This window comes from Sinohyriopsis cumingii, chromosome 5 (genome assembly GCF_028554795.1).
Source record: "Sinohyriopsis cumingii isolate HCF-2022 chromosome 5, ASM2855479v2, whole genome shotgun sequence".
Classification (NCBI taxonomy): Eukaryota; Metazoa; Mollusca; class Bivalvia; order Unionida; family Unionidae; genus Sinohyriopsis; species Sinohyriopsis cumingii.
Genome location: NC_142965.1, coordinates 16,524,254 through 16,550,503, shown reverse-complemented (window position 1 = coordinate 16,550,503; position 26,250 = coordinate 16,524,254). Strand labels below are relative to the sequence as shown.

The 26,250-nt window shown below is 39.5% G+C and overlaps 1 protein-coding gene across 3 annotated transcripts in view; it reads left to right on the top strand.

Moving 5' to 3' along the window:
- LOC149798704 (uncharacterized) overlaps nt 1–25,339 on the top strand; it is a 37,547-nt gene extending 12,208 nt beyond the window's left edge. For 2 of the 3 annotated variants that reach the window (XM_089957569.1, XM_089957567.1), the window contains exons 2-4: nt 16,090–16,184; nt 16,768–16,990; nt 21,493–25,339. In XM_089957569.1, the coding sequence (XP_089813695.1) occupies nt 16,090–16,184; nt 16,768–16,990; nt 21,493–22,196 (1,022 nt within the window). In that variant the 3' untranslated portion in view covers nt 22,197–25,339. The remainder of the gene's footprint in view (nt 1–16,089; nt 16,185–16,767; nt 16,991–21,492) is intronic. The other variant, XR_016421013.1, reaches the window with a different exon arrangement.
- The last annotated feature ends 911 nt before the right edge of the window (nt 25,340–26,250 follow it).

Below are 26,250 nucleotides of genomic sequence, written 5' to 3'. Positions count from 1 at the left end.
TTTCTATGGATTTACACATAAGTGATTCACGTGAATGTGCACGTGACGTTGCATGACCATACATGCAAAGATGTCGACGAAATTGACCGAATAGCTAACAAGAGTGCGTGGCGTACATTACCAAAGCAATTATGACCGCTCCGGTGGCCTAGTGGTTAGAGCGTCCGCCTCGGATGTGGGAGATCCCCCCGCCCCCGCCCCGATCGAGTCATACCAAAGACTTACAAAAATGGTACTAACTTGGCGCTCAGCATTAACAGGTTAGTGTTAGGACTGGTCGGCCTGATGTCAGGATAATGTGACTGGGTTGGACATCACATCATGCTATATGTCTGCGACATGATGCCCCAGTGCTACACATCACTACAAACTGTCACACTGCAGACATCGTAGCGATATGACTGAAAAAGTGTTAAAGCTACGTTAAAAATCCAAATCACACACACACACACCAAAGCAATTATGGTTGCTGTGTGTGTGTGTGTGTTTGTGTGTTATCATATATCATTTCATATATATCAAGCATGAATACTAAAGCAGGATGATTGTGCAATTCTTCATTTGTACAGTTATTGATTTTACTTTCAGTTGGAACCATCTAGTCTCTATGGTGATGAAATGTCATTAGTCGCTTATTCTTATTATACATACATACATACATACATACATACATACATACATACATACATACATACATAACACGCGTACAGTGAGAGAGATAATGGTACAGGGTAAATGTTCAATGTGTAAAACATTGACATGCATACTTCCCCCTTTAAACTACGAGAAATAAAGACATGCGTTCTCTATTGTTCTAAACATATCGGATTAAAATTGCAATATTCATGAAACACACTACTGTGTGGTTTTAGTTGTTCAGCCCATCATTAATTAGTCGTGAAAGTAACAAAATCTCTCTCTCTCTCTCTCTCTCTCTCTCTGCCGATATCTGTGCAAACAATGCTTTGAGGCGTCACCTTGCCATATTTGTAGTATATGAAATGTCTATATTGATGTTCTGGATGAATATAAATATTTAGATGGTATATTTGAAACATATAGAAAAATTATCCAATGGCTTGAACAAATTTAGTATTTTTAGCTAATAAAGGCATGTATTCACTTAAAAACCTATAACTGTCCAAGAATGTCAAGAAAAATATGGAAATTACTAGCGAAAGAAAACCGTTATGTTAAATAAAAAAGAAAGGTGTGTAATAATGAATTGTTATATAATATATTTAACACGGGTTGGTTCGTGAAAGCATGACGGTACCATGGACCTTGTATCTTCTAAAATGCTTAAGACACCCCTCATAATGACGTCATAGTCGTCCGTGTTTGAGTATAATGGAGATTTTACTCAAGGTTATTTAAAACATACCGATGGCAGAAAATTCTTTGAATCACAAGTAATTAAGATATGTATCAATAGAGACAGTTATACAACTCGGTGTCTGTCGCTTTCTCTATTATTAATTTATTCTGTTGATTTGGATTTTTAATGACGTCTTAAAATGGCAAATTTTGGTTGACTTATCTATCATTTGCTGCTACATTTTGCTCATATATAAAGTTATGACAACATTAAAATTATCAGCTGTGATCTGACTGTAATAGTTTTGTTTTAAAACTTGTCGGTTTATAGCCTCATTACAATAACGTCAGCAGTAGTTTCATATTCTTTGCAATAATGTATGTGATACTATACACAAGTTAGACGTTGAAAAATCGTCTAAGACATTTCGCGACATCCTATTTCATTATACGCTCCACGACTGAATGTAAATCGTAAATTATGAACAGCGTCAACAGACAATGTTACTTTCAGATATAACATCAATTTAAAGTTGTGCTCCAATTTTAACAATTTAGCCGATTCAATTAGATAAACCAAATATATTAAGATTTTTCAAAGCTAAACGTGTTTTGTTTATGAAGCGGATGCTTAGGTAAAAAGTTATTTCTTTCTCTCTTGAAATAAGTACAATTAAAAATAATGTATAGTCAATCTCATAATCCAGTTGTCGCGTACCGTTAAGTCGAGTCATACTGCACACAATAAATATTCTGATCTGCCGTAACATAATGCGCCTGTAGGTCGTTGTCCATGTTGTTTGTTCTTCTGATTACTCTTAACAAACTGAACAGACCAAGATCTACATGCGCAATATGCAACGGCAGATCTGGGTCTGTGCATTTTACAGTTGGACTCATCTTATAAGCGACTACAAACGGTTTGCATGAAAGTTTATCTTTATTGCCACAAAACCAATCATCCTATTCTTGATTGTGATGTTTTACCCCAACCCCTTGTATTATACATGTATTTATAAGTCTGTAAGTGGAGCCAGGTAAGCTTTGTTTTTCCAAGTGCCTAAGTTGGCTAATCCTCTTACGTAACCCAGTCTTTGTTTGAGCTCTTGAGTGGAAATCTGGCGGGAATCTTTGTACATGGGAACACGTGACGTAGACAACTTCAAAGAGCCGGAAGCCGACAATGGTAGGCTGGACAGTACATGGGGACACACAGACTGACATTTTTATGATTGACAGTTCGATCAAATGACCAGAGTCCGTCGCCATCCAATCGGGATGCGTTGTAGGTGGGACTTGATTCGAGAAGCTGGAATAAGACTTGTACAAGCCTGAAATTCGTCAGTTGGTGTTAAGAGTCGCAGTGACACACACTCCGTTAGCCATTCGTAAAAATTGGCGGAATTTAGGAAATTCATGAAATAGCTTCGATCAGGAAGCTTTCGGGGGACGAAAGAATTTCAGAGAATTTCGGGGGACGAGAGAAGTTCAGAGAATTTCGGGTGACGGTGAGAGATACCGAGTGAATTTCGGGTGACCTCAAGGGATATCGTCAAGGGTTCCGGATACTAGAAGAGGAACCGGAAGTCAAGATAACGGCAAGGAACAAGGATAATAGAAGAGGAAGCGGAAGTGGAGATCACGAAAGGAGAGAAAGACAAGGGAACGAAGAGATTTAGATGAGTAGCACTCAAGAAGGGAAAAATCTCCTCACACTGTGAACTCAAATGATGATCAAAGGGATCATTGGGTGAAAGAGAGACATTGATTACTTTAAATTCTTTTAAATTTCATTTATTAAATTGTTATTGTTTAAATTTCATCTTTGTATTTCTTTTAATTTAACTGTCGGCATTGCTGACTGGGGGCTCGTAGCCATAAATATATTTAGTCAATAAATAATATAGTGTCCAGAATTAACCTTCTGAATAAGGACCAGGGGAACTTCTCATAATTCGTTAAAGTCTATAAGAAGAACCCCACCCCTAGACAACCACTACACCCCCACAGTGGGCGCTTCGTCCGGGATATGAATTAGACATATATATTATTTTGGGACTTAAAGTTATTGGTAGAAGTATTAGTGAACAGTGTGAGATATTTTCCATTCTTTGTATTTGAAATTTTGTGATTTTCTCATCTTGTATTTTTATTGTCATATGTGCAGGCTTTGTAGATCTTCCATTCATAGCAGTACGTGTGAAGCAGATATCGAACAAATATCTTACCTGAACGAAACTAGTTGTTGTCGACAGGTAAGTATTTAAACTGGTATTACAAATATCTGTATATTGTTTGAATTTTGAGACAAGGTATCACTTTACATTAGTATAATGGCTACCGAACGACAAATGATAAAGGAATACCGCGCCATGGGGTCGGAAGATCTTGGATACGAGGGAGATCGCCTGGCAACCTTTGTAGAAGAAAGGATCAAGGAATGGAAGGCCGAAAAAGCAGCGGAAAGAGAAGCCCAGAGAGAACTAGCCAAGATAGCAGCGGACCGAGACGCCCAGAAAGAGCTGGAGCTAGCCAGACTCGCTCACACTCTGGAGATGGAAAAGGTCAGAGTTGAAGCTAGGACCAACGGACGGGACGACGCCAGTACAAGCTCTGGAACAACCGGCCGACCTTTCATCGACCACCGGATAGTCCAGATCAACATGTCACGCTTCAATGATAGGGAGGAGGCTATTGACGATTTTCTCGTCCAGTTTGAGAAACTCGCACGCGCTCATCAGGTCCCTGAACAGCACTGGGCCATTAATGTCTCAGCCTTTTTGCAAGGTGCAGCTCGGGAAGTCTACCACGGCTTAACTGCAGAAGAGGCTGATGACTACACTGCCCTCAAGAAGGCGCTTCTCTGCCATTATCGGCTGACCGCCGAGACTTACCGGAAACTTTTCCGGGACTCGGTGAAAAAGGTAACAGAGACCCACTCTCAATTCCACAACCGTGTTCGAGGTTTATTTGAGAAGTGGATGAAAATGGCCGAAGTCGAACGCACGTACGAAGGGCTACGCGAGGTAATACTCAAGGAACATGTCCTGGGTACTTACCGTCGCGAGTTGACAGTTTTCTTAGCAGAAAGAGAACACCGGACGCTCGAAGAGATCGCTAACATGGCGGAGCGATACGAGCAGGCGCACTCGAAGAGTGGAGGTTCCGGGGTTGCTGACCGACCCCGACCCTCTGAGTCGCGTCGTATGGGGGAGGTTGAGCCGGCTGTCCGTAACCGTCAGGGCGACGGGAAGGTCGGAGGGGCACCTACAGGTAGGGCTGCCGCCTATCGACCTGGACAGGCCTCACCCACGAAACCAGGACTTGCAAGTCGGCGAGGGCCGCCGACATGTTTTAATTGCAAGCGCCTGGGGCATTTTGCCAGGGACTGTCCCAAGGGCAGGCAGACCCAGGTGAATGTCGTAGCTAAGAAGGAATGTGTGCCGGAAGCGAGTCGCAACCCAGCCAACCTTGCGGCCGCAACTGTCAATGGTGAAGGCGCCACCATCTTGTATGACACTGGGTGCAGCGTCCCCGCGCTTGTCGACAAGAAATATGTCAAGCCGGAGGACTATACAGGGGAGGTAATAGAAGTTCAGTACGCGAACTGCGCGCGTGACTCATTACCAGTAGCTGTCATTGACCTCGATTCACCATACGTGAAGGGGAAAATTGAAGCTGCTTGCTTGGAGGGGCTATCACATGACGTCATATTGGGTTGCCGTTATGTGTTACCCCAGCCGAACCCCGAAACCTGCACACCTATGCCAGTGAGTGCTGTTGAAACCAGGGCCATGAGTCGACAGCCGAAACAAAAGCCAATCCAAGTTACATCGACACCGGTTAGTAATGTTATTCCAGCGGAGTTAAGGAAGCTGCAACAGGAGGACGCAACTCTGGCGCAGTTGCACAAACACGCAGAAGCGGGAACAGAAAGGGAAACTCCGAACGGCGCGGTGAAGTTTGTCTACAAGAAGGGAATCTTGTATCGCCACGCCAGGAAACACAACGAACACTTCAAGCAAGTCGTCGTGCCAAAGGAAAAGCGTTGCGAAGTACTGAAACTTGCACACGAGAGTCTCATGGGTGGACACATGGGAATTGCTAAGACGCGTGACCGTCTTGTAAAAGAGTTTTACTGGCCAGGGGTCCAGGGAGACGTAAAACGGTTCTGTCTCTCCTGTGACAAATGCCAGAGAATGGCACCGAAAACGGATCAGCGACCCATCCCTTTGGGGAGTACGCCCCTTATCGATGAACCATTTAGACGTGTTGCCGTGGATTTAATCGGACCGATAAAACCCGCGTCTGCGCACGGAAATCGATATATTTTAACGGTTGTCGATTATGCTACACGCTATCCGGAGGCCGTTGCGTTGCGTAACATTGACACGGAAACCGTCGCGGAAGCTCTGTTTGCGATCTGGTCAAGAGTCGGAGTGCCCGACGAGATCTTGACCGATCAAGGAACACAATTTATGAGTCGTGTGATGGCGGAGGTGAATCGTCTCATGTCGATTAAACACCTCACGACTACACCGTATCACCCCCAATGTAACGGATTGGTCGAACGGTTTAATGGGACCTTGAAAAACACGCTCAAGAAATTGTGCGAAGGCCGCCCCAAGGATTGGGACCGGTATATTCCGGCCATGCTTTTTGCATACCGGGAAGTACCGCAAGCGAGTTTGGGGTTCTCTCCCTTTGAACTCTTGTACGGGAGAACCGTACGCGGCCCAATCGCCGTACTGAGACAGCTGTGGACAGACGACCACGCTGTAGAGGAAGTACGCACTACCTACCAATACGTCGCGGACTTGCGCAACAAACTGGAAGAGGTTTGTTCTCTCGCGCAAGAAAACCTCAAACGAGCTAGGGCGCAACAGGCGAAAAATTACAATAAGCGCGCAAACCCACGTCAGTTTGAGGTAGGGGACAAAGTGTTGTTGTTGTTGCCCCAGGAACACAACAAGTTGCAAGTTTCCTGGAGGGGTCCATACGTCGTCACCAAGAAGGTCGGAGGTCAAACCTACCGGATACAGCTACCGACGAAAGAGAAATTGTACCATGCCAATTTGCTCAAGAGGTACCGGGAAAGGGAGACCGCCAGCGATTTTGTTGTCGCAGCGATAGTCACCGAGGATATCGAAGGCGATACGGAAGGTGCTAACACTGTCCCGAGCTGTCCATTAACGAGGGCCGAGACTCCGTCGGACGTGGAGTGTGACCCCATGTTAACTGAAGGGCAGCGGAACGAGATAGAGACCTTGCTGGCCGGATATTCCGACGTGCTAACAGAAAAACCCGGGAGGACGACGCTTGTCGAGTTCGGGTTAAAGATGGTGGACGACCGACCAGTTCAGCGTAAACCCTACCCCTTGCCCCACGCGAAACGACAAGTTGTAAGGGAAGAAATCGAGCAGATGATTGCTCTGGGAGTAATCGAACCTGCCGACTCTCCGTACAGCTCACCAGTAGTCTTAGTGCAGAAGAAGGACGGCACCCATCGGTTCTGCGTCGACTACCGGAAGCTGAATCAGGTGACAGAATTTCAAGTTGAAATGCTACCTGACCCCGAACATATCTTCGCTTCGGTCTCGAAAGCGAAATATTTTTCCAAACTGGATTTGTCCAAGGGGTATTGGCAAATTCCGGTAAGGAAAGAAGACCGACCGAAGCTTGCTTTTGCTACTCCCGACGGGACATACCAATGGTTGGTGATGCCGTTCGGGGTACAAAACGCGCCCAGCGTCTTTACCAGAATGATGCGGAAGTTGTTGGAGCCCTTGCGCGATAGGGGTGTCCACAACTTCATGGATGACCTCTTGTTAGCTACAGAGACATGGGGTGAACACCTCGCTCTGTTAGCTGACGTTTTGGAGCGGCTACGTCAGGAGGGCTTGACAGCCCGCCCTTCCAAATGTCACCTTGGTTTCAGGACATTAGACTATTTAGGACATACCCTGAGCCAAGGCACGCTGTCTCCAGAGAAGTCGAAGGTGGAGCAGTTGAGAAACGCCGCACGCCCCACCACGAAAACGGAAGTGAGGTCATTCCTGGGACTGGCCGGATATTACCGGAGGTATGTCGCTAATTTCAGCGCGATTGCGGGCCCGTTGTCTGACCTAACCAAGAAACGGACCCCGAGTAAGTTCGTTTGGACAGATGCGTGTGAGCACGCATTCCAAACGCTAAAGGATAGACTTACATCCGACGCAGTTGTTCGTCTACCGGACTTGGATAAAGAATTCGTTCTGCGCACCGATGCATGCGACACGGGACTGGGAGCAGTACTGCTCCAGGAGCATGACAAGACGCTTTTTCCTGTCGCATACGGCAGCCGGAAGTTGTCTGCTGCCGAGAAGAATTACTCAGTATCGGAGAGGGAATGTCTCGGAATCGTGTTCGGCATATCACGGTTCGAGCGATACCTATATGGACGTAAGTTCATATTGGAGACCGACCACCAACCACTCGCCTATCTGGCGCAGGCAAAGTTGTCCAATGGTCGATTGATGCGATGGTCGCTGTTTTTACAGCAGTACCAGATGCAGATCAGATACGTGAAAGGATCTGAAAACGTAGGCGCAGATTTCATGAGTAGAAGCGCCGAAATGATATAGATCATTTGTTATATTTTCGTGTTCATACTCAGTTTAGCATTTAGTTCATTTTGCTGATTTTGTTCTTTATATCGTGTAACACTTTTGCTTTTTTAGTTTGAGTGAATAAAATCCTGATTTTATTCTCAAGCGTGGGGGGATGTGATGTTTTACCCCAACCCCTTGTATTATACATGTATTTATAAGTCTGTAAGTGGAGCCAGGTAAGCTTTGTTTTTCCAAGTGCCTAAGTTGGCTAATCCTCTTACGTAACCCAGTCTTTGTTTGAGCTCTTGAGTGGAAATCTGGCGGGAATCTTTGTACATGGGAACACGTGACGTAGACAACTTCAAAGAGCCGGAAGCCGACAATGGTAGGCTGGACAGTACATGGGGACACACAGACTGACATTTTTATGATTGACAGTTCGATCAAATGACCAGAGTCCGTCGCCATCCAATCGGGATGCGTTGTAGGTGGGACTTGATTCGAGAAGCTGGAATAAGACTTGTACAAGCCTGAAATTCGTCAGTTGGTGTTAAGAGTCGCAGTGACACACACTCCGTTAGCCATTCGTAAAAATTGGCGGAATTTAGGAAATTCATGAAATAGCTTCGATCAGGAAGCTTTCGGGGGACGAAAGAATTTCAGAGAATTTCGGGGGACGAGAGAAGTTCAGAGAATTTCGGGTGACGGTGAGAGATACCGAGTGAATTTCGGGTGACCTCAAGGGATATCGTCAAGGGTTCCGGATACTAGAAGAGGAACCGGAAGTCAAGATAACGGCAAGGAACAAGGATAATAGAAGAGGAAGCGGAAGTGGAGATCACGAAAGGAGAGAAAGACAAGGGAACGAAGAGATTTAGATGAGTAGCACTCAAGAAGGGAAAAATCTCCTCACACTGTGAACTCAAATGATGATCAAAGGGATCATTGGGTGAAAGAGAGACATTGATTACTTTAAATTCTTTTAAATTTCATTTATTAAATTGTTATTGTTTAAATTTCATCTTTGTATTTCTTTTAATTTAACTGTCGGCATTGCTGACTGGGGGCTCGTAGCCATAAATATATTTAGTCAATAAATAATATAGTGTCCAGAATTAACCTTCTGAATAAGGACCAGGGGAACTTCTCATAATTCGTTAAAGTCTATAAGAAGAACCCCACCCCTAGACAACCACTACACCCCCACATTGATATAGTCACAATTTTACTGGAGATTTTTCATTTTTAATTTTCCTATATTGTGCTGCATTTGCAAACTGTTTTGCATCCCTTTAAAAATCTATCTGTCTTAGCTTAAATTTTGGAGTATATGTGGAAACTTAAGAGGTAGCACCTGTGTGCAGTATTTCTGGTTTTTGATTGCATTCCCAGACATTTACCTGAATTATAGGTAAATATGGAATCATGATCAAGTGAAGTAAGGTATTAACAAGAATTTCAATTTTGTTATTGCAGTGTCCACTTTCACGAAGATTTCCTACGATAAGTCACAACATTGATTCTTTAGTGTATACTAATCTTTTTTACATATCCGTCTCATGACATCTGTGTCGCAGATCTGTCTAATGAAATTTGTATCATTGATCTGTCTCTTGACATCTGTTGAATGGATCTGTCTCATGACATCTGTCTCGCGGATCTTCATCTTGACATTTGTGTCACATGTCTATCTCATGATATCTGTGTCATGGATCTGTATCATGGCATCTGTGTCACTGATCTGTATTTTGTCATTTGTGTCACAGATCTGTCTTTTGACATCTGCGTCATGGATCTGTAGCATGGCATCTGTGTCACGGATCTGTCTCATGGCATCTGTCATGGATCTATTTCATGAAATATATATCACGAATCTGTCTTATGACATCTGTTTCACTGATCTGTCTCATGACATCTGTCTCGCGGATCTGTATCTGGTCATTTGTGTCACAGATCTGTCTCTTGACATCTGTGTCATGGATGTGTCTCATGACATCTGTGTCACGTATCTGTCTTGTGAACTATCATGGAAGCGATTTCCTAACTTTCTATGCTTTACTGGAACCGTCAGTGTTCAAACAGACTGGATGGATGGGTACATAATTCTGGGAAATCCAGCTTCATAGCATGTAATTATTGCTTTGAGAAAGAAAATGTGATCCTTTATTATGCTAAACCTTTTGTTCAATGTTCATTATGTAACAGACACACTAATACGTATGTCCTAAACAAGTTCTACTGGAGAAGGCTTACGGAGAACAGAAGTAAAAACTGACACGTATATAAAAAAAAATTCAGTCAAAGTTGGAGATGAATGTGAGTGTGGCCACTAACCCCTGTCACGCGTAGATTGTACTAGAAGGCGAATGTCACGAGGGGTCATTGTATAATGTCCATGGAATAGTCCTAAAATTCCATCTTTTTTTTGAAAGTTTATAATGTCTGTATGAGTCCACTCGATTTTTAAGTTGTTGTTGGACAGCATATTGTAACATCTCCAGTGGTTAACAAACAAGAGACGTTACCACTCGGTAGATGTAGCAGCACAAGGGCAAAGGGAAGTGTATGCTTCTGGGTGTTAACCTGTTACGACGTGTATAGGACGGCAGTAGTGGCCCAAGGTATTGCACCAATTCACACTTAGACAGCACCAAACTGATATGCTTAGACTGGGTATCAGATTGCCTATTCCTTTCGTAAGGATAACCAGTTATTTTTGTCGTTGTTGTCGGTTCACCGCCATTGATTTAAGCACGCGATAGACTATACTTGGAGGCCAGTATAACTGGCGGAGAAAGAACCCGGGAAATTTACCCCCGTAAGAATTACCGACCCACGGGAAAAGGCCCGGTCCCAGGCAAGGCGACCGAGGCAACCGCCTTGGGCCCCGCGCTTTCAGATAATCAACTCCGCATTGTAATGTGTTTACTTGGGGCCACGCTCATCGCTTGCTGCGTTGGGGCTTCGCATGCTGCCTTGGGCCCCTCACATCCTAGGACCGACTCTGCACGGGAAGCTACTGGCAAGCTTTTTCATATACTAGCATTGGCCGAGCCAGAGACTCGAGCCCTTGTGGACAGAGGTGAGATAGCAGTGATCAGGAAAGAGAGCGCTTTAGACCACCCGGCCACCAGGGGCCACTAGGGCCAATTGTATTAGATGCATATTAAAGCTGTAATAACAAGGGCAAACTTTTTAAACTTGGCATTTCAATTCAATTGAGTATGACAGATTTCAGGCACATGCCTGGTATGTACTTATTATTCAACTGAGTATGACGATTTCAGGCACATGCCTGTGTATATACTTATAATTCAAATGAGCATCACATTTTTCAGGCACATGCCTGGTTATATAATTATAATTCAATTGATCATCACAGATTTCACTCACATGCCTGAACCTTTCTCATATTTTCAATTTTAAGGGCAGTCAAGGTGCATCGAACAGACTCACGGCAGATTAAAAATAGATAGAAATCTGATTGGAAGTAAGAAAGCATGCGTCTTGTCTACATATGTGAACAAATGTGTGTGATACTCATTACTGACAACCATATACGATGTTTGAGATAGAATAAAACGAGAAGAGACTGTCTCCGTATGAAATTGATTTTCATGATTTAATAGATTAAAGCGATGCCATTGATGATAACGATTGCGACATTCTCATTGGAATAATAATCACGTAAAAAATAGACCGGGAGGAAAGCATTTTTCCTTAAACCAAACTCCTTACTCACGGAGGGTAATGCTTTCCGTTCCTAAGAGTAGATCCTAAAGACATAGATGACTTTACCATTTATTAAATAAATCACTGTCACCTCTGCTGCCATATTTATTGTTATTCGACTTTGAGTTATCATAATTTTGATACTTTCCACCATTTGTAAATAGTCCACATTAAATTAAAGGTTATGTAAAAGCTGCAGACACATCAAGCTCGGTCTTTAAACACCTTGTAAAGTAATTGTCGATATAAAAACGATTGTTAGGGTGGCGCTATACAGTTTCGCATTTTGCATAGGGTTAGGAATTTAAAGAAAAAGAATGTCCCCGGCTTTCCTCACTGGTTATACTGGCTATTTAAAAAAGACCTTGTATATCTTAGGTATAATGCAAAGAACCTTTAATTCCCTTTATTTTGGTGTATGATTGATGGGTGTACTATGGGTTATAGAGTATACAGCTTGGCCTTACTTCAAATGTGCACCTTTCAAAAAAGTGCTAGCTCTACTTGGTCATTTTCACTTCCTGAACTTCAGAGGTCAATTGTATAAAAAAGAGCCGATAACTTTTTTTACATTTTATATATTTGGTAATTCATTCATTGCACTTTCAGAAGCTGGTATTGTCTAGTCTGGCAAAATTCATTTTCCCTATTTTAATAGCTGCTATGTATAGTGTACTTTAGACTAATTCAGACTGATTTTTTAACACAAGGGAGCAGTCATTTTAGTTAGCATTGTGCTTAAATCATGTAAAATTTCCAAAAGTACAATATCCAAAAGAAATATCATCCACATTACATTAATGTAGCATAGAGGTATGCAAACATTCTCTCCACTGTGCATGTTTTAAATGCGAACTACTTCACCTTACATACTTCACTCTCTCAAAAGTACATATTATCTGGTGAGCGCCACCTAGGATAATCGTTTTGTAACATGACTATCATATTAACGACTTATTTTCCCAAGATACGTTCGTGAAACTGGCCCAGCATGGTCGCAAACGGACGTTACTTATGAACCAGTAAGATCCATCACTTTGTTACAGATGTGCTGATGTTAGGTTTGTCATGCATCACTACAAATTGCTTTGACATTACCAACTTAAAAAATAACAAAGAGGTATTATTTGCCCGCGAGTTCCTCTTCTGAATAATTGGCTTTTATTACGTACCTGTTAGGTCTTGATGGCTCGGTTAGGTATTGCTAAGACTGCTATGAACTTAGACTGGAATTTAAAGCAAAAAGAACATTTATTAAAACAATAGTCAAACGTGTATATAGATGTATGTCAAAATTAGTTATGATAAGTATATATAATTTGAATCTCCTCTGTTCTTGTTACTTTGAAACCCATTGATGCATCAAGAAATTTTGTCTCTGAATCTTAACACCACTTTTTCCCCATTGATATGCAAGTAAAACATTTTGCGATAATGGTGAAAGAAATCGCATTGTAAAAATAAAATCATACACACACGTACTAATACACAGACACACACACATATGTGTTCATTACACACACATTCACATGTGTTCATAATTGGCTGTGATTTTAAAAATCACAAGAAAGGACGGGGATGAACAGAAAGAGCAATACAATCACACAAAAAAACACACGAGTCTTTCAAATATAAAACATTATTAGCAAAACCTCTCTTGTTCTGAGTCTTCTTGAATGCAATGTTTTTTCTGAGGTTACAAAAGTTATTATTTGCATCCACCGACTTCCTGTTATTTTTTTCAGCATTAATAGTCTCATCATCGAATAGGATACGGGGATTGGTCGTAACGTGATGTCATTGGTTTGTTATGGGCTTCGGTCTTTATCACAGGTGCTTTGAAAACAATGAATCATATGCTTGACTCAAGAATTATTAGTTGATAAAACAGGTGTGGTGTTCTTTATAACGTTACACTCTTCTAGACCGAATACAAACTTGCTGAGTCAGGGATGTGAATAGGTTTACGCTGAGGAATGTTCAAGACGAGTTTGATACAGGTTACGTTCAAGTTTTACATCAGTTTGAAAAATCACATCTTACTCATTATGTGTGCTGCACGTGCGTGATGATACAAATCACGTGCAAGACCTACATTAGTTTGAAAACTATCATCTTACACTTTATATGTGCTGAGCATGCGCGATATTTGATGCTTTTCTTATAGTGCCTTCATATTCTCAATATGCGAAAGAGATAAGTTGAAAGTGTCAACGAAACTGATTTTTCAGTTACGAAAGTGACAAACATTCGGAACACGCTGCTTCAAAAATTATATATATCCCCAACACAAAATTCAACACTTTATCGATAGCATACTAATAATACGTGAATCTGCAATTTCAGGGTGAAAAGATCATAAACCTGGACATACCAGAGAAAAAAAGATATACCTACCAGAACATAAATCTATAACTACCAGATCTATTTGTTATAAATAGATCTCGATTTTAGTTAGAGATCTGGTCGAAAGAGTTTGCCACAAAACACTGGGAAAAAACGCTACAACGCCCGCCTCAAATTATATTGTGACAGTTACAAATTTTATTAAAGAAAAGCTGTCTAAAATATGACATTTAATTTAGGAATATCTCTCTCTTCCTCTCTCTCTCTCTGGATTGAGCGAGCTATCGCTTCATAGTTTGATGCTTGACTTCCGCCGGAAATGAGAGTTCGATGATGCAGCCATATTTCATCGTTATGCATTTTTTGTTTGTTTTTGGGTTTAACGTCATTTTCAGCGCGTGATAGGCATTACGATGCAGGCACTATAATTAAATAAGTTTTCCAGGTACCTCAAACCTAGGAAATACACACCCAAAACCAGTTCTACCAATCTATACACCAACTGACCTTTAAAACAAAGAGAAACAAAAAACTAAACATGTTTATTGACATAATGTGACATCTGATTGCTCAGTCACTAAATGTGCTCATCAGACGAGGACGTTCCTTGCATAATCTACCATATCTACCTGCATAATGACAGCTGATAAAAGATAGCTTCGTCTAATGTATAATATTATGCAATAACTTTAGCAGATAAAAAGATTAATTCTTGTCTCATTTCTAAGAAGAGTAGGAATATTATCGCTGCCCCCGTTCCTCAATCCGTTGATCCGCTACAAAGCTGGTAATCGCCTCGCCCCTTACACCAGTTGAACGATTTGATCGAAACTTTGTGAACTATACACGTGTCTGGTGCAGACGCACTTTCTGGTTTTACATTTTACCTCTTGATTATTGTTAATAAGATTTCTTGAAAAATTGGGGCTTGTGGGTGTGAATTCAGCTCAACATCGTTGATCCTCCTGTACAGGAGGAGGATTTCATTGAAGCAATGTAGGTCAGATAAAGAGGTTGGTGTAACCGTGCATTGAGCCTTTTCTTTTAACCTCGGGCCTATTTCCGGAGAACCGTTACGACAGATTATTAAATAAAGGCATTTTGGGGAAATCGGTTCCTCAACGCGTCATATCGGTTGAAGGATTTTTTTGAAATTTGTTGACTGTTAATGTTGATGGTGCAAATATGCAATGTGATTTTTTCCTTTTTCTTTGGCTAAATATTTTGAGAACGTGTTTTAAAAATCTGTCCAAAAAATTGGTATTTCGTAGATTTTATTGAAACTTTGTCTGCTAGATAAGTGGATGATGTAGACGCGTAGTAAAAGTTTGCTAATTTGTTTTGCTACTGGCTCATTTTGGGGGAAAATGTCTTAAAAACTAATTCAAAGAAAGAGGAATTCGATGAATTCAGTAAGTCTTCACTTTTCCTGATACATTTTTTGGACTTGATTTAAATTCAGTATGCTGTGGTGACTTGCGCAATATGATTTTATTATTCGGCCCATTTTTGGAAAAGCTGCCAAATAATAGGACTTTCGGAGAATCGGTTAGTCATTGTTTTTTACTCCAACATCTGTTGCATGATTTTATTGAAAGCGTGCCTGCTAGATATGCAGATGTTATAGTTGCACAATAAAAGTTTCCTTACTTTTTTTCTCTTATTCATTTTTTGGGGAAAATTTCTTCTGTTTTTCAAAGAAAGAGGAATTTGGTGACCTTAGTTCGTCATCGCTTCTCTTCATAAATTTCTCAGACTTTATTGGAGCTTTGTATGCTGCGGTGTACATGCGCGATACGTTCTTACTTTCCTTCTTGAAAACTTTTAAGAAGGGAAGGGGATTTATGAATTCAGTTAATCATTGCCCCACCACCACCACCACCAGCACCACCACCACCCCCGCATTTTCCAGAAGATTTTATAGAAACGTTGTATGCCAGATGTGTGTTTTGTTTCAATGCAACGTTCACTGTATTCCTCTGAACATATATTTGGAGAGTGTCTCCAAAAATAAAGTGAAAACAGGAAGGTAGGAAATTAGGGTAAATGGGAACTTTTCAGATCTATGATTATCATTTGGTGACGAATATGTTATTTTTGACAGTGTGGTGTGACGATGCAAGCTGGACCACGTGGATCAACACAGACAGACCATATTTCGGAAAGGGAGACGACGAAACTGTAGCAATCATTAGAAAGGTAATCGAAGGCGTTCTCAGTGCTTAGTCGTATGTATTTTTTTCTTCTGAGATTTAGGGTGGGTGTCGAGAGTAAATTCTTTAGAAGTTATCAATTCACAAATTTGCTTTGAAATCATGCGGCAATGTTTAATGGTTGTTTTTGGAGAGAAAAAATGGCTCCATGGGAATTAAAAACTTTCTTATTTGTACTCTCGCATGATTAAACCTACAAATCTAAGCTTGCAAGTTTGAAGATTATCAGAACTATATGAAGTTTTAAGATAAACTATTCAGGAAGATTTAACAAAGATTCGCTATTAATATAACCAGCCTTAAACTTAGAAATCTTACGATGATAACATCTGAATCTTTCATCAATTGTGATGAATAGAGAATACCCCGTGACACCTATCAATGTATCTGTCTTTTTAACAACAACACAACAGCTGTCACGATGTCTTGTACACTACATGCATTTAAGTAGTTTGCGGAGACGACCAAGTTTTCAACTAATTTGTGTATAGTTTGTCTTACTTAGAAGTAATAATATACCCGTTCATATTTATTTATGTATTTAATTATTTATTTTTTATTTATTGCAGAGGTCTTATGATATTTGCCATGGAAGAGATCCAGTTGATGCTAGATGCCGCATTGTTGGACAAGGTTTCATATTTAACTCTCGCACAATAGATTACTTGGCTAACAAACTCAGGGTCCCGTGTACCAATCAAGGACTTCAGTGTATAAATGAGGACCAGTTAATGTCATATCCTGGGCCTGCATGCTCCGACTATGAAATCCAATTTCTTTGTCCAAGCAAAGGTAAATCGATAGCTCATCATCTCAACCCTCCATTTATTAGCGCGTGTGTCTGTGCATATGTGTATGTGTGTTTTCGAGTTTTGATGCAAAAGACTTCTTATTAATCCATTTTAACTCAAGTTCGACCCATTTATATTTATTTTAATTATTTTGTAATGAATTATTAAATTAATCTCTCTCTGGACCGTTCCGGTGTCCTACTAGTTAGAGCGTCCGCCTCGGATGCGGAGATGTCGCGGGTTCGAACCCCGGCCTAGCATACCAAAGACTTATAAAAATCGTACTAACAGCTGTCTCGCTAGGCGCTCAACATTAAAGAGGATAGTGTTGGTACTAGTCGGCCTAGTGTCAGAAAAATGTGACTAGGTAGGACCTGATGCTACGTGTCTGCGGCATGATGCCCCACTGCTAGATATCACTATAAACTGTGGCCACACTGCAGATATTGTAGCTATATGACTAAAACTTGTTTTATAAAGCTCCGTTAAAGATCCAAATCAAACCCACACCTACTCTCTCTCTCTCTCTCTCTCTCTCTCTCTCTCTCTACCGCTCCGGTGGCCTAGTGGTTAGAGCGTCCGTCTCGGAAGCGGGAGGTTGTGGGTTCGATCCCCGGCCGAGTCATACCAAAGACTTATAAAAATTATACTAACAGCTGCCTCGCTTGGCGCTCAGCATTAAGAAGTTAGTGTTAGGACTGGTCGGCCTGGTTTCAGGATAATGTGACTGGGTGGGACATCATGCTACATGTCTGCGGCATGACGCCCCAGTGCTGGACATCACTATAAACTGCCACACTGCAGACATCGTAGCGATATGACTGAAATTAAAGTAAGGTTAAAAATCCTAATCTCTCTCTCTCTCTCTCTCTCTCTCTCTACACACACACATCAAACACTTAAAAATGTAGCGTTACATTTCTTGAACTAGACACATAGCGCCTCAGGCAAAAGTACACTAAGGACAGCTCATTGATTTACTTATTAATGATATCAAATTTATGTAGGCACAAGTCAAGCATGCAAAGTGTAAATAAGTTTTCGTAGGTCAATAACTCGGCATAAACATCGCATGTTACAAGTACTGTGTGTGCTCTCAGACCACATGTTTGCTTTTCATCCTGTCATGGATAACCAGTCTGAGGACAGGTCACTTAACCATATTTACAATGCATAAGTAAAAGTAAAATTTGAAACTAGTATCAATGCATGTATATACCTTCCGCTCCAGTAACAAACTAAACAAAAGAGAAATGTAGTGTACATGGCTACAAAGGTAACTCAAAGTAACACCTCTCTGTGATATTGTTGCTAAATAAGCAACTTTTCTATCTGGCGATTTACTATTCAGTTTTGGATATTATGCCAACGACCGCCAGCTCTAAGGTCAGAGGGTTACAAATTAGTTAAATACACGTGGCCCAATTACTTTGCAAATTTTTATAACTTACAGAAGTCAGTCTAATACATATTTTGGAAGTAATTTTAAATTAGCACAATTCTTTCCCCAAAAATGTCTATTAATATGTGTTTTTGCAAAGCGTAAAATTGCCCATGCTTATTGGAATATTTTCGTTGTCAAATCTTCATTTTCGGAGGTGCGTAGTTCTGCACTTTGTATAGCTCTTCAGTCTCGGATGTAAGTATATCTTGAATGTAATTCGCCATCCCATAATGCCCAAATAGAAGAGTTCAGTTTCCAAAAACAACCGAACTTGTGAAGTTTGAGCAACACGTTAGAGAGCGTTGTAAATATCTTCTTATGATACCGACTCCTATGCAGAGCTTTGAACAAACGTGCAAATGAGTCAGATATAAACATTATCTGTAGATCTAAGTTATTAAGAGTCATGCAAACAGCGTACTATTTACATGCATGGTAGGCGATTATGTATACAAATAAACACTTTCTACTATATGACATTCATGTTTGAATATTAGAAAATGTCGGACTCGTTCGTCATGCTGATTCGTCTGATTAGTACAACAGAGTTGGTCGCTTAAAAATTGCATAATCTTGACCTGAATTTAACTATTGTAATGTAATGTCTCCACTATTTAGGGTACTGCATTGTTGATTCAACATCATTGTGAGGGACAGTTCAGAGAGCCACCGAAAACTTATACGTATGCTTTAAAATTTACCTCCATTGAGAAGGGCGAGCTTAGTTTATTTGACAGTAATATTTATACTATTTGCAGTGAGTTCTTCCATTCAGTGTTTCATTTAATGGCGTAATAAATACGTGTATTTTATTGTTGTAGTTTCTTTTGCGTTAGTTATAAGTATCGTCATTAGAAATCCAGTATTATAGCAATAGATTGTGGATATAGTATTACATGCTTTAGTTGAAATACGTACTTACCCCCCCCCCCCGGGGTTATTACACTAAATGAATACTGTTAATATCGACACTAGGGGGCGTACTATAAATGCACTTCATGGCCATGTTCTTGTACGTATTTTTAAAAAACAAAATCTCACTTTTAACTCTTTCAAATCTTTCAGCTTCGTTACCTAAGACACGTGTTTCATAGTCAAATACTTTAATAATTTACTCAGTGTTGATATTTAAAATTCATAATACAAGAATAGGATTGCAGTTTATTCACTTTTTTAATAAGGTCATTTCTGGTTAGTAAAGGTAATGTTTGCTCATTTATCTTCATTTTGGTTATTAGGCATGACTCTTTAGCCACCAACCCCTTAATGAAACCTTAATAAACCCTTAATAGACCCACTCCCATTTCCTACTAATTATTTTGAAGGTACATTCGGAACTACATCACAAAAAAGGATTACATGAAATTCACTCCTGACTTTTCAAAACTAATGTCATTTGGTCTGCCTTATTTCATTGTTTTAAAAACTGTTAAAAGAAACAAAAACAGTTCGAACTTGCCCACAGGATAGTAGTTGTTACGCTGCCAAATATGCCGACACCTTCCCCTTAAATCATAAACGACTACAAAAAAGCCAAACTCTAAATGCAGTACGCATTCCCCCTTCGCCCGCCACACAAATGACCTGTCCATCGTAACAGTAATAATGAGGTAGAAAAATTAAGTGTGTCGTAATATAAGTCTTTATTGGGAAAGTCTTGGTATCCGAAATAACCAATGAGGAAAAAATAGGAAAAATAAATTTGCTTTAAACATTAAACCTTATTCAAAGTACGAAACTGTAGAGCGCTACCTTACTCAATTACAGCGATGGTATTATTTACATACGTCAGATGGTGGTAATAAGCACGTTAAACTTATACTCAGTTACAATATTGGTATTATTTACATCAGATCAGATGACGTTAAAATACGCGTTATAGTTATACTCCATTACAATATTGGTATTATTTGCATCAGATCAGGTGGCCGTAAAATACACTTTAGTCTTGTACTCAGTTACAATATTGGTGTTATTTACATCAAATAAAATCAATATATGAAATGCAGACGTTAGCTATTGCAACACGTTTTTGAGGTTGTGTAAATTATGTCATAATCAAGATTTCGTGACAGAGGAAGATACAGAAATGCATATTTAGAAATAAATAAAATACCTAATTTTAGTTGGATGAGAAACATTTTAGAGAGTGTTAGGAATTTTGAAAGATAACACTTACGAAAAATAGTATTGAATAATGTTGAATAGGACACAATTTAGGAACGGAAAACTCCACAGTGCAGATTTTCCGGTAGACTAGATCAGGGGTGGGCAAACTACGGCCCGCGGGCCGCATGCGGCCCGCCAAGGGCTTTCATGCGGCCCGCCAAGGGTTTTCATGCGGCCTAGGAACAAGTCATCATTCGCACTGACTCTGTTTATGTTACTCTGTTTATCAAATAAATGTGCTTATTTTGAAGTTTAAGTTTAAGTTTTCAAATATTAACAACATATTAACAACTGAAAATTAATTAGATGTTATTTAGAAAAACCTTTTGTTTTTGCTGTTTCAAATATTAATTATTTTACTTAATGAACTATGCGGCCCGCAACAAGGTGTACATTTGTGTATGCGGCACTTGCACTGGAAACTTTGCCCAGCTCTGGACTAGATAGTGCCACAGCTAAGGCCAGGTTTCTCCAGAAACCAACAGGAACATCTTCGGCCATTTTCGTCAAGTCGAGAAATAGACAATGGATGTAATTGCTTGCCTATGAGAGCTATGCATTGAGCTACTTTCGTTCTCATGGAACAATACGGCGATGGAAGAGAAAAAGTCATAATCGAAACAATCTCAGTTTTTGCTGTCGCAACTTATGTGGTGCAGTCCACCAGAGACGAATCACCAAACACATAAAATTGATGTGTATTCCTACATCTACTTCCGATATTATTTCACGACCTCACCGAATTGGCCGAGTGATGTTCCTGTTAGTACCACAACTTAGAGACATGCGTCACAATATTTCATGATGCAGATGCAGAGATGACAGCAAGTCGCGATCCTCCATCGGTTGTACCTAATTCGTATTACATAAATTATTATATTTTCTTTCAGATGCAAATAGCGTACAGGGAAATGGAGATATCAGTATTATAGCCGTGGCAGCAGGTCTGTCTGTTATTCTTCCGATCATGTGCGTAATTGGGATGCATTTATGCCATCACTTTCGACGGAGGCGTTTAGAGCGACGTGGGTTGACGCAAACCGTGTCCGGAAACGAGCAAGAGTCGGTGGCCATTCAGACTGATTATAATTTTGGTCCACCAAGATACAGCCAACTGTTCGGTCCAGGTATGTCATCGTCAACGTTAATACGTACCGCACCTAGTTTGACTTCTGTCCGGACGGCTGTAACACATGTCAGTGATCTAGGACACTTTTCTCATTTTGTGATACCAAATTCTTCAGAATCTAGAGGCAGTATTGACGGAAATATTTACCAGATTTCACATGGTAGTATCTGTGACACTCCTGACACTTCTATGGCTCAAGTTCATGGTTCCCAAAGCAGATTTCCAGGGATGCATGTATCTATTTTTGAGAGGTATCCTGACACTCCAACTGAACAAACAACTCCCGTTTACTCCACTCCGCCTCCTTCATACGCTGATGCCTTAGTCTTTCTTCAGAGTATCGACAAAAAGGTTGTACCAGACACTCAGTTCCGTAATGAAAAGGTCAGTCAAGAACAACAACCGCAGCAGCTAGAACAACAACAAGAAAAAGAACAAGAACAAACGCAAGAAATAAGAATGTGACAATATAGCATGTTAATTTGGTTTCAATGATCTCAGTGTGAAATAGTATACTGGGATCAACTTAACATGCCAACAAACCTATGTTCTAGTGAGGACGCTGACTTAATTCCGGATAGGATTCAAATATGTGCCGAAATAAGTTCTATACATTCTGTGCAAAAATACGATTGATACAGTTCTAATATTTTGCTTGTTATACATTGCATCCTTTAATAGAATTAATGTATGCCATTTTTAAATATATATATATATATATATATATATATATATATATATATATATATATATATATATATATATATATATATATATATTACATTTCTTTATTTTTTTCATTAAATAGTTCCGTTGTAGAACGCTTTTTGAAATCTCGGATTTGAAACAAAAATACATTTAGAGTTAAATTTGTCATCGCATACATTGCAAATATGTTTTTACTCAATTCTATACATATTTAAACTTCTTATACTAAGTTATGTAGGAGAACTTATTTCGCCTTTTCTGAATGTTTTGTTAGTGCAGTGATCCTTACAATGAGTCGTAAAGTTCTTTGAGAACTATGCGTTAAAATTCTTCAAATTGGAGAGAATCTAATACTGGTAAGCACTTTGTGTGCAATATAGTCAAGACTTACACTCACAATTAACACACATATATATAGTTTGTAATGCGCATGTGCGTGCGAGCAACTTACAGCAACTGGGGCTTATTGATCAAGAAATACATCTGAGATAAGTGTTACATATGTTTCTACCTTTTTACAAAAAAGTTATATTCAATTTAACATTTACGTCCATCGATCAGATATCGTTCCTTGCTGTGAATTGTTGCATGCAATTGGAATCCAAGTGCAATAGATCATTACTCCTTGTTGAATTAAGTTTCTCTAAGCATGCAAAAACTATAAGGAATAAGTTTCCATATTTGCATTTCCAGTATCGTATAAAAACGATACCATATTAATGAAAATGTGTGTTTAAGTCCGGTATCATTAACATAAAAGTCTAGAATCAGGACGTTGCAGAGAAAACATGATTCTTCAAGTATTCGGATTCGTATTCGTACATTTCTTTATCAGATCATTTTTTTTAAAAATTGTTTAACAAGACTATACGATAATTGGCCACAATGGACCGGTGTGCAGTTTAGAACTAGAATACTATCATGCAAGAATCGCGCGGAATAATTTAACTGGCTTAGGAAGAAACTTGGCAGAGCAGAGAAAATCAAGGATCACTCGTCGTAAACGCCCAACAGTTTCAATAATAAGTCTTAAAAAGACTTGCGATTCTTACTCGAAATAATCAAAGGCAACCGTTTGATTGGTCAGATTATTTTTCTGTAAGATTCGGAGTCGAGTAACATTCAATGGAAATTATGCATTATGGCAAAGGGCCAGGTAACTGTCGCTTATGACAATGGGCCAGGTAATTGTCTCTTATGACAAGGGGCCACGTAAATGTCTCTTATGACAAGGGGCAAGGTAATTGTCTCTTATGACAAGGGAACAGGTAATTCTCTCTTATGACAAGGGGCAAGGTAATTTTCTCTTATGACAGGGGAACAGGTAATTGTCTCATATGACAAGGGGCAAGGTAATTGTCTCTTATGACAAGGGCAAAGGTAATTGTCTCTTATGGCAAAAGGCCAGGTAACGTTCTCTTATGACGAGGGGCACGGTAATTGTCTCTTATCACAAAGGGCAAGGTAATTGTCTCTTATGGCAAAGGGCAAGGTAATTGCCTCTTATGACAAAGGGTCAGGTAACTGTCTCTTATGACAAGGGAACAGGTAATTGTCTCTTATGACAAGGGACAAGGTAATTGTCTCTTATGACAAGAGGCAAGGTAATTGTCTCTTATGGCAAAGGGCAAGGTAATTAATTGTCTCATGGCAAAGGGCAAGGTAACTGTTTCTTATGAAAAGGGGCAAGGTAATTGTCTCATGACAATATGGCAAGGTAATTGTGCTGTACGGCAACGGGCCAGGTAATTGTGCCATATTCGTTTGAATTGAATGTCTTCAACTGATGCTTATATATTCTTTATTTTTTGTATATTCTCTACTGCACAAAAAATATAGTAAAATTCCAAACATGCTGATATTAAATGGTGGAAGCTATTATTTGTTTCACAGAATGAAACAGCGACTAAAGCTTTGTGCTTCCATTTCATACTTATTTAATTTTTCTTCTTATGTTAGGAGTATAGAAGACCACCTGTCACAGGTATGTTGTACTGACGAGTACCTCCAACCGAAACACTCCCGTCTTTCTGTCGATTATCAGAAATGTTGTACAGTTGAAGCAATTGCACATGAATTAAACTTATTAACCAAATGACGGTATATGCACATAACAAAGTAAACTCATTCGGATCATCGTCGGCCTTCTCCATCACCTGCTCAAAAGAATTTTATATAACTGATGGCCATTTTGAACTGCCCTCAAGCTTGTACTTGTCTTCATGTCATAATAACGTCACAATGAATACATGATGCATCATCAATAAAAGTAAAGCAAGCAATACTTGCAGCCAATACAAACCGAATAATTCTTCAAATTCTTTTATAAAAAAGTTGCCTGAATAACACTCGACATTAAACATACATGCATTTTATTGACTGTTGAAATGTCGTGCAATGTTATTATCAAGCCCTATAATGTTATATGTATTTACAATGCACTAAAGGGACCATGCAAGCCGTGATTTGTTAGCTTCACTCACGTGTCTGTTAAAAAATGCATTAGCCACAATGAATATATACTACACAGGATTTATAGTGACAGTTATGTTGAATTATCTCCGATCATCTCTCATTAATATACTCACTAACAAGTTTTATACATTTCCTTTTATCTCATTACGAAAAATGTGAACATGTCCATACTTGGAGTCAGCAATATGGTCATCAATTATGAATATATATTACAGATTTGTTGTTGAAATAACATAAGAACACACACACACACACACACACACACACACATACATACATATATATATATATATATATATATATATATATATATATATATATATATATATATATATATATATATATATAATTTTGTCTTTCAATATATTTTATATTTTTATATTAATTGGTAACACAGAGTGTTGAAGAATAAATTTTTAATGTTGTACCGGTTCTGATTTTTCTTTATAATTCTATATTATCTTAGTTGTTTCTTGGGTCCTAACTTTGTTCTCGACATTTTTTGTTACTCCTTTGGAAAGAAGAAACGTAAGTTGAAAATAATTATTCTGACAATTAATAAAATAATAGCAAACTAGTCATCATAGATATCAGTTGAGGCTTCACGTTTCTCTACGCCCTTTCAAGGATTATCACAGGTAACGTAACGCTAATACGCTGTTCTTCGTTTTCGTTTACAAAAGGCCATTTTCATCTCTCTCTCTCTCTCTCTCTCTCTCTCTCTCTCTCTCTCTCTCTGTATCGCCATTATGTGTTCATCTATTCATACATTTATACAAGACCATGTGCTTTTTCATACATCAAAACAATACAATTATTTTTTATTCTATTCATAACACACTTTTCCAAGGATGTATTCGATGAAAAGCTCATAAATATTGGGCGATTACCGCTGGTTGTCACTCCAAAGCAAACTGTTTTTAAAATTTGCAGAGATTTTTTAAAAATATTTTGGTCTCATTGTGAATGACTATTGGTCGTTATTGGTTTTAAATTCTTAACAGAAAGAAGAAATGTATTGCTCTAGAACTAAAATAGCTGCATTGAGGGAATGCACAAGAATGTCAATCAATGCTAGTCAAGAATGCAAAGGTGTTAGTCGATAATATAATAACACGGTTGGGTGGTTTTATAGGCACTTAAGACACATTAATGTTTACATCATGCCAATGAAATTGAGACTACGTGACTTGGGTTACTTGTAAATAACACGGCACACCAATGTTTACTGTGGAGCGTGTCAACATATGATTGTCGCAACTTCTCTGTAAAAGACTTTACGCATAAACTGTCTACTCAGTCATACATAACGAAATGCTTTGTAGGTGCAGACTAA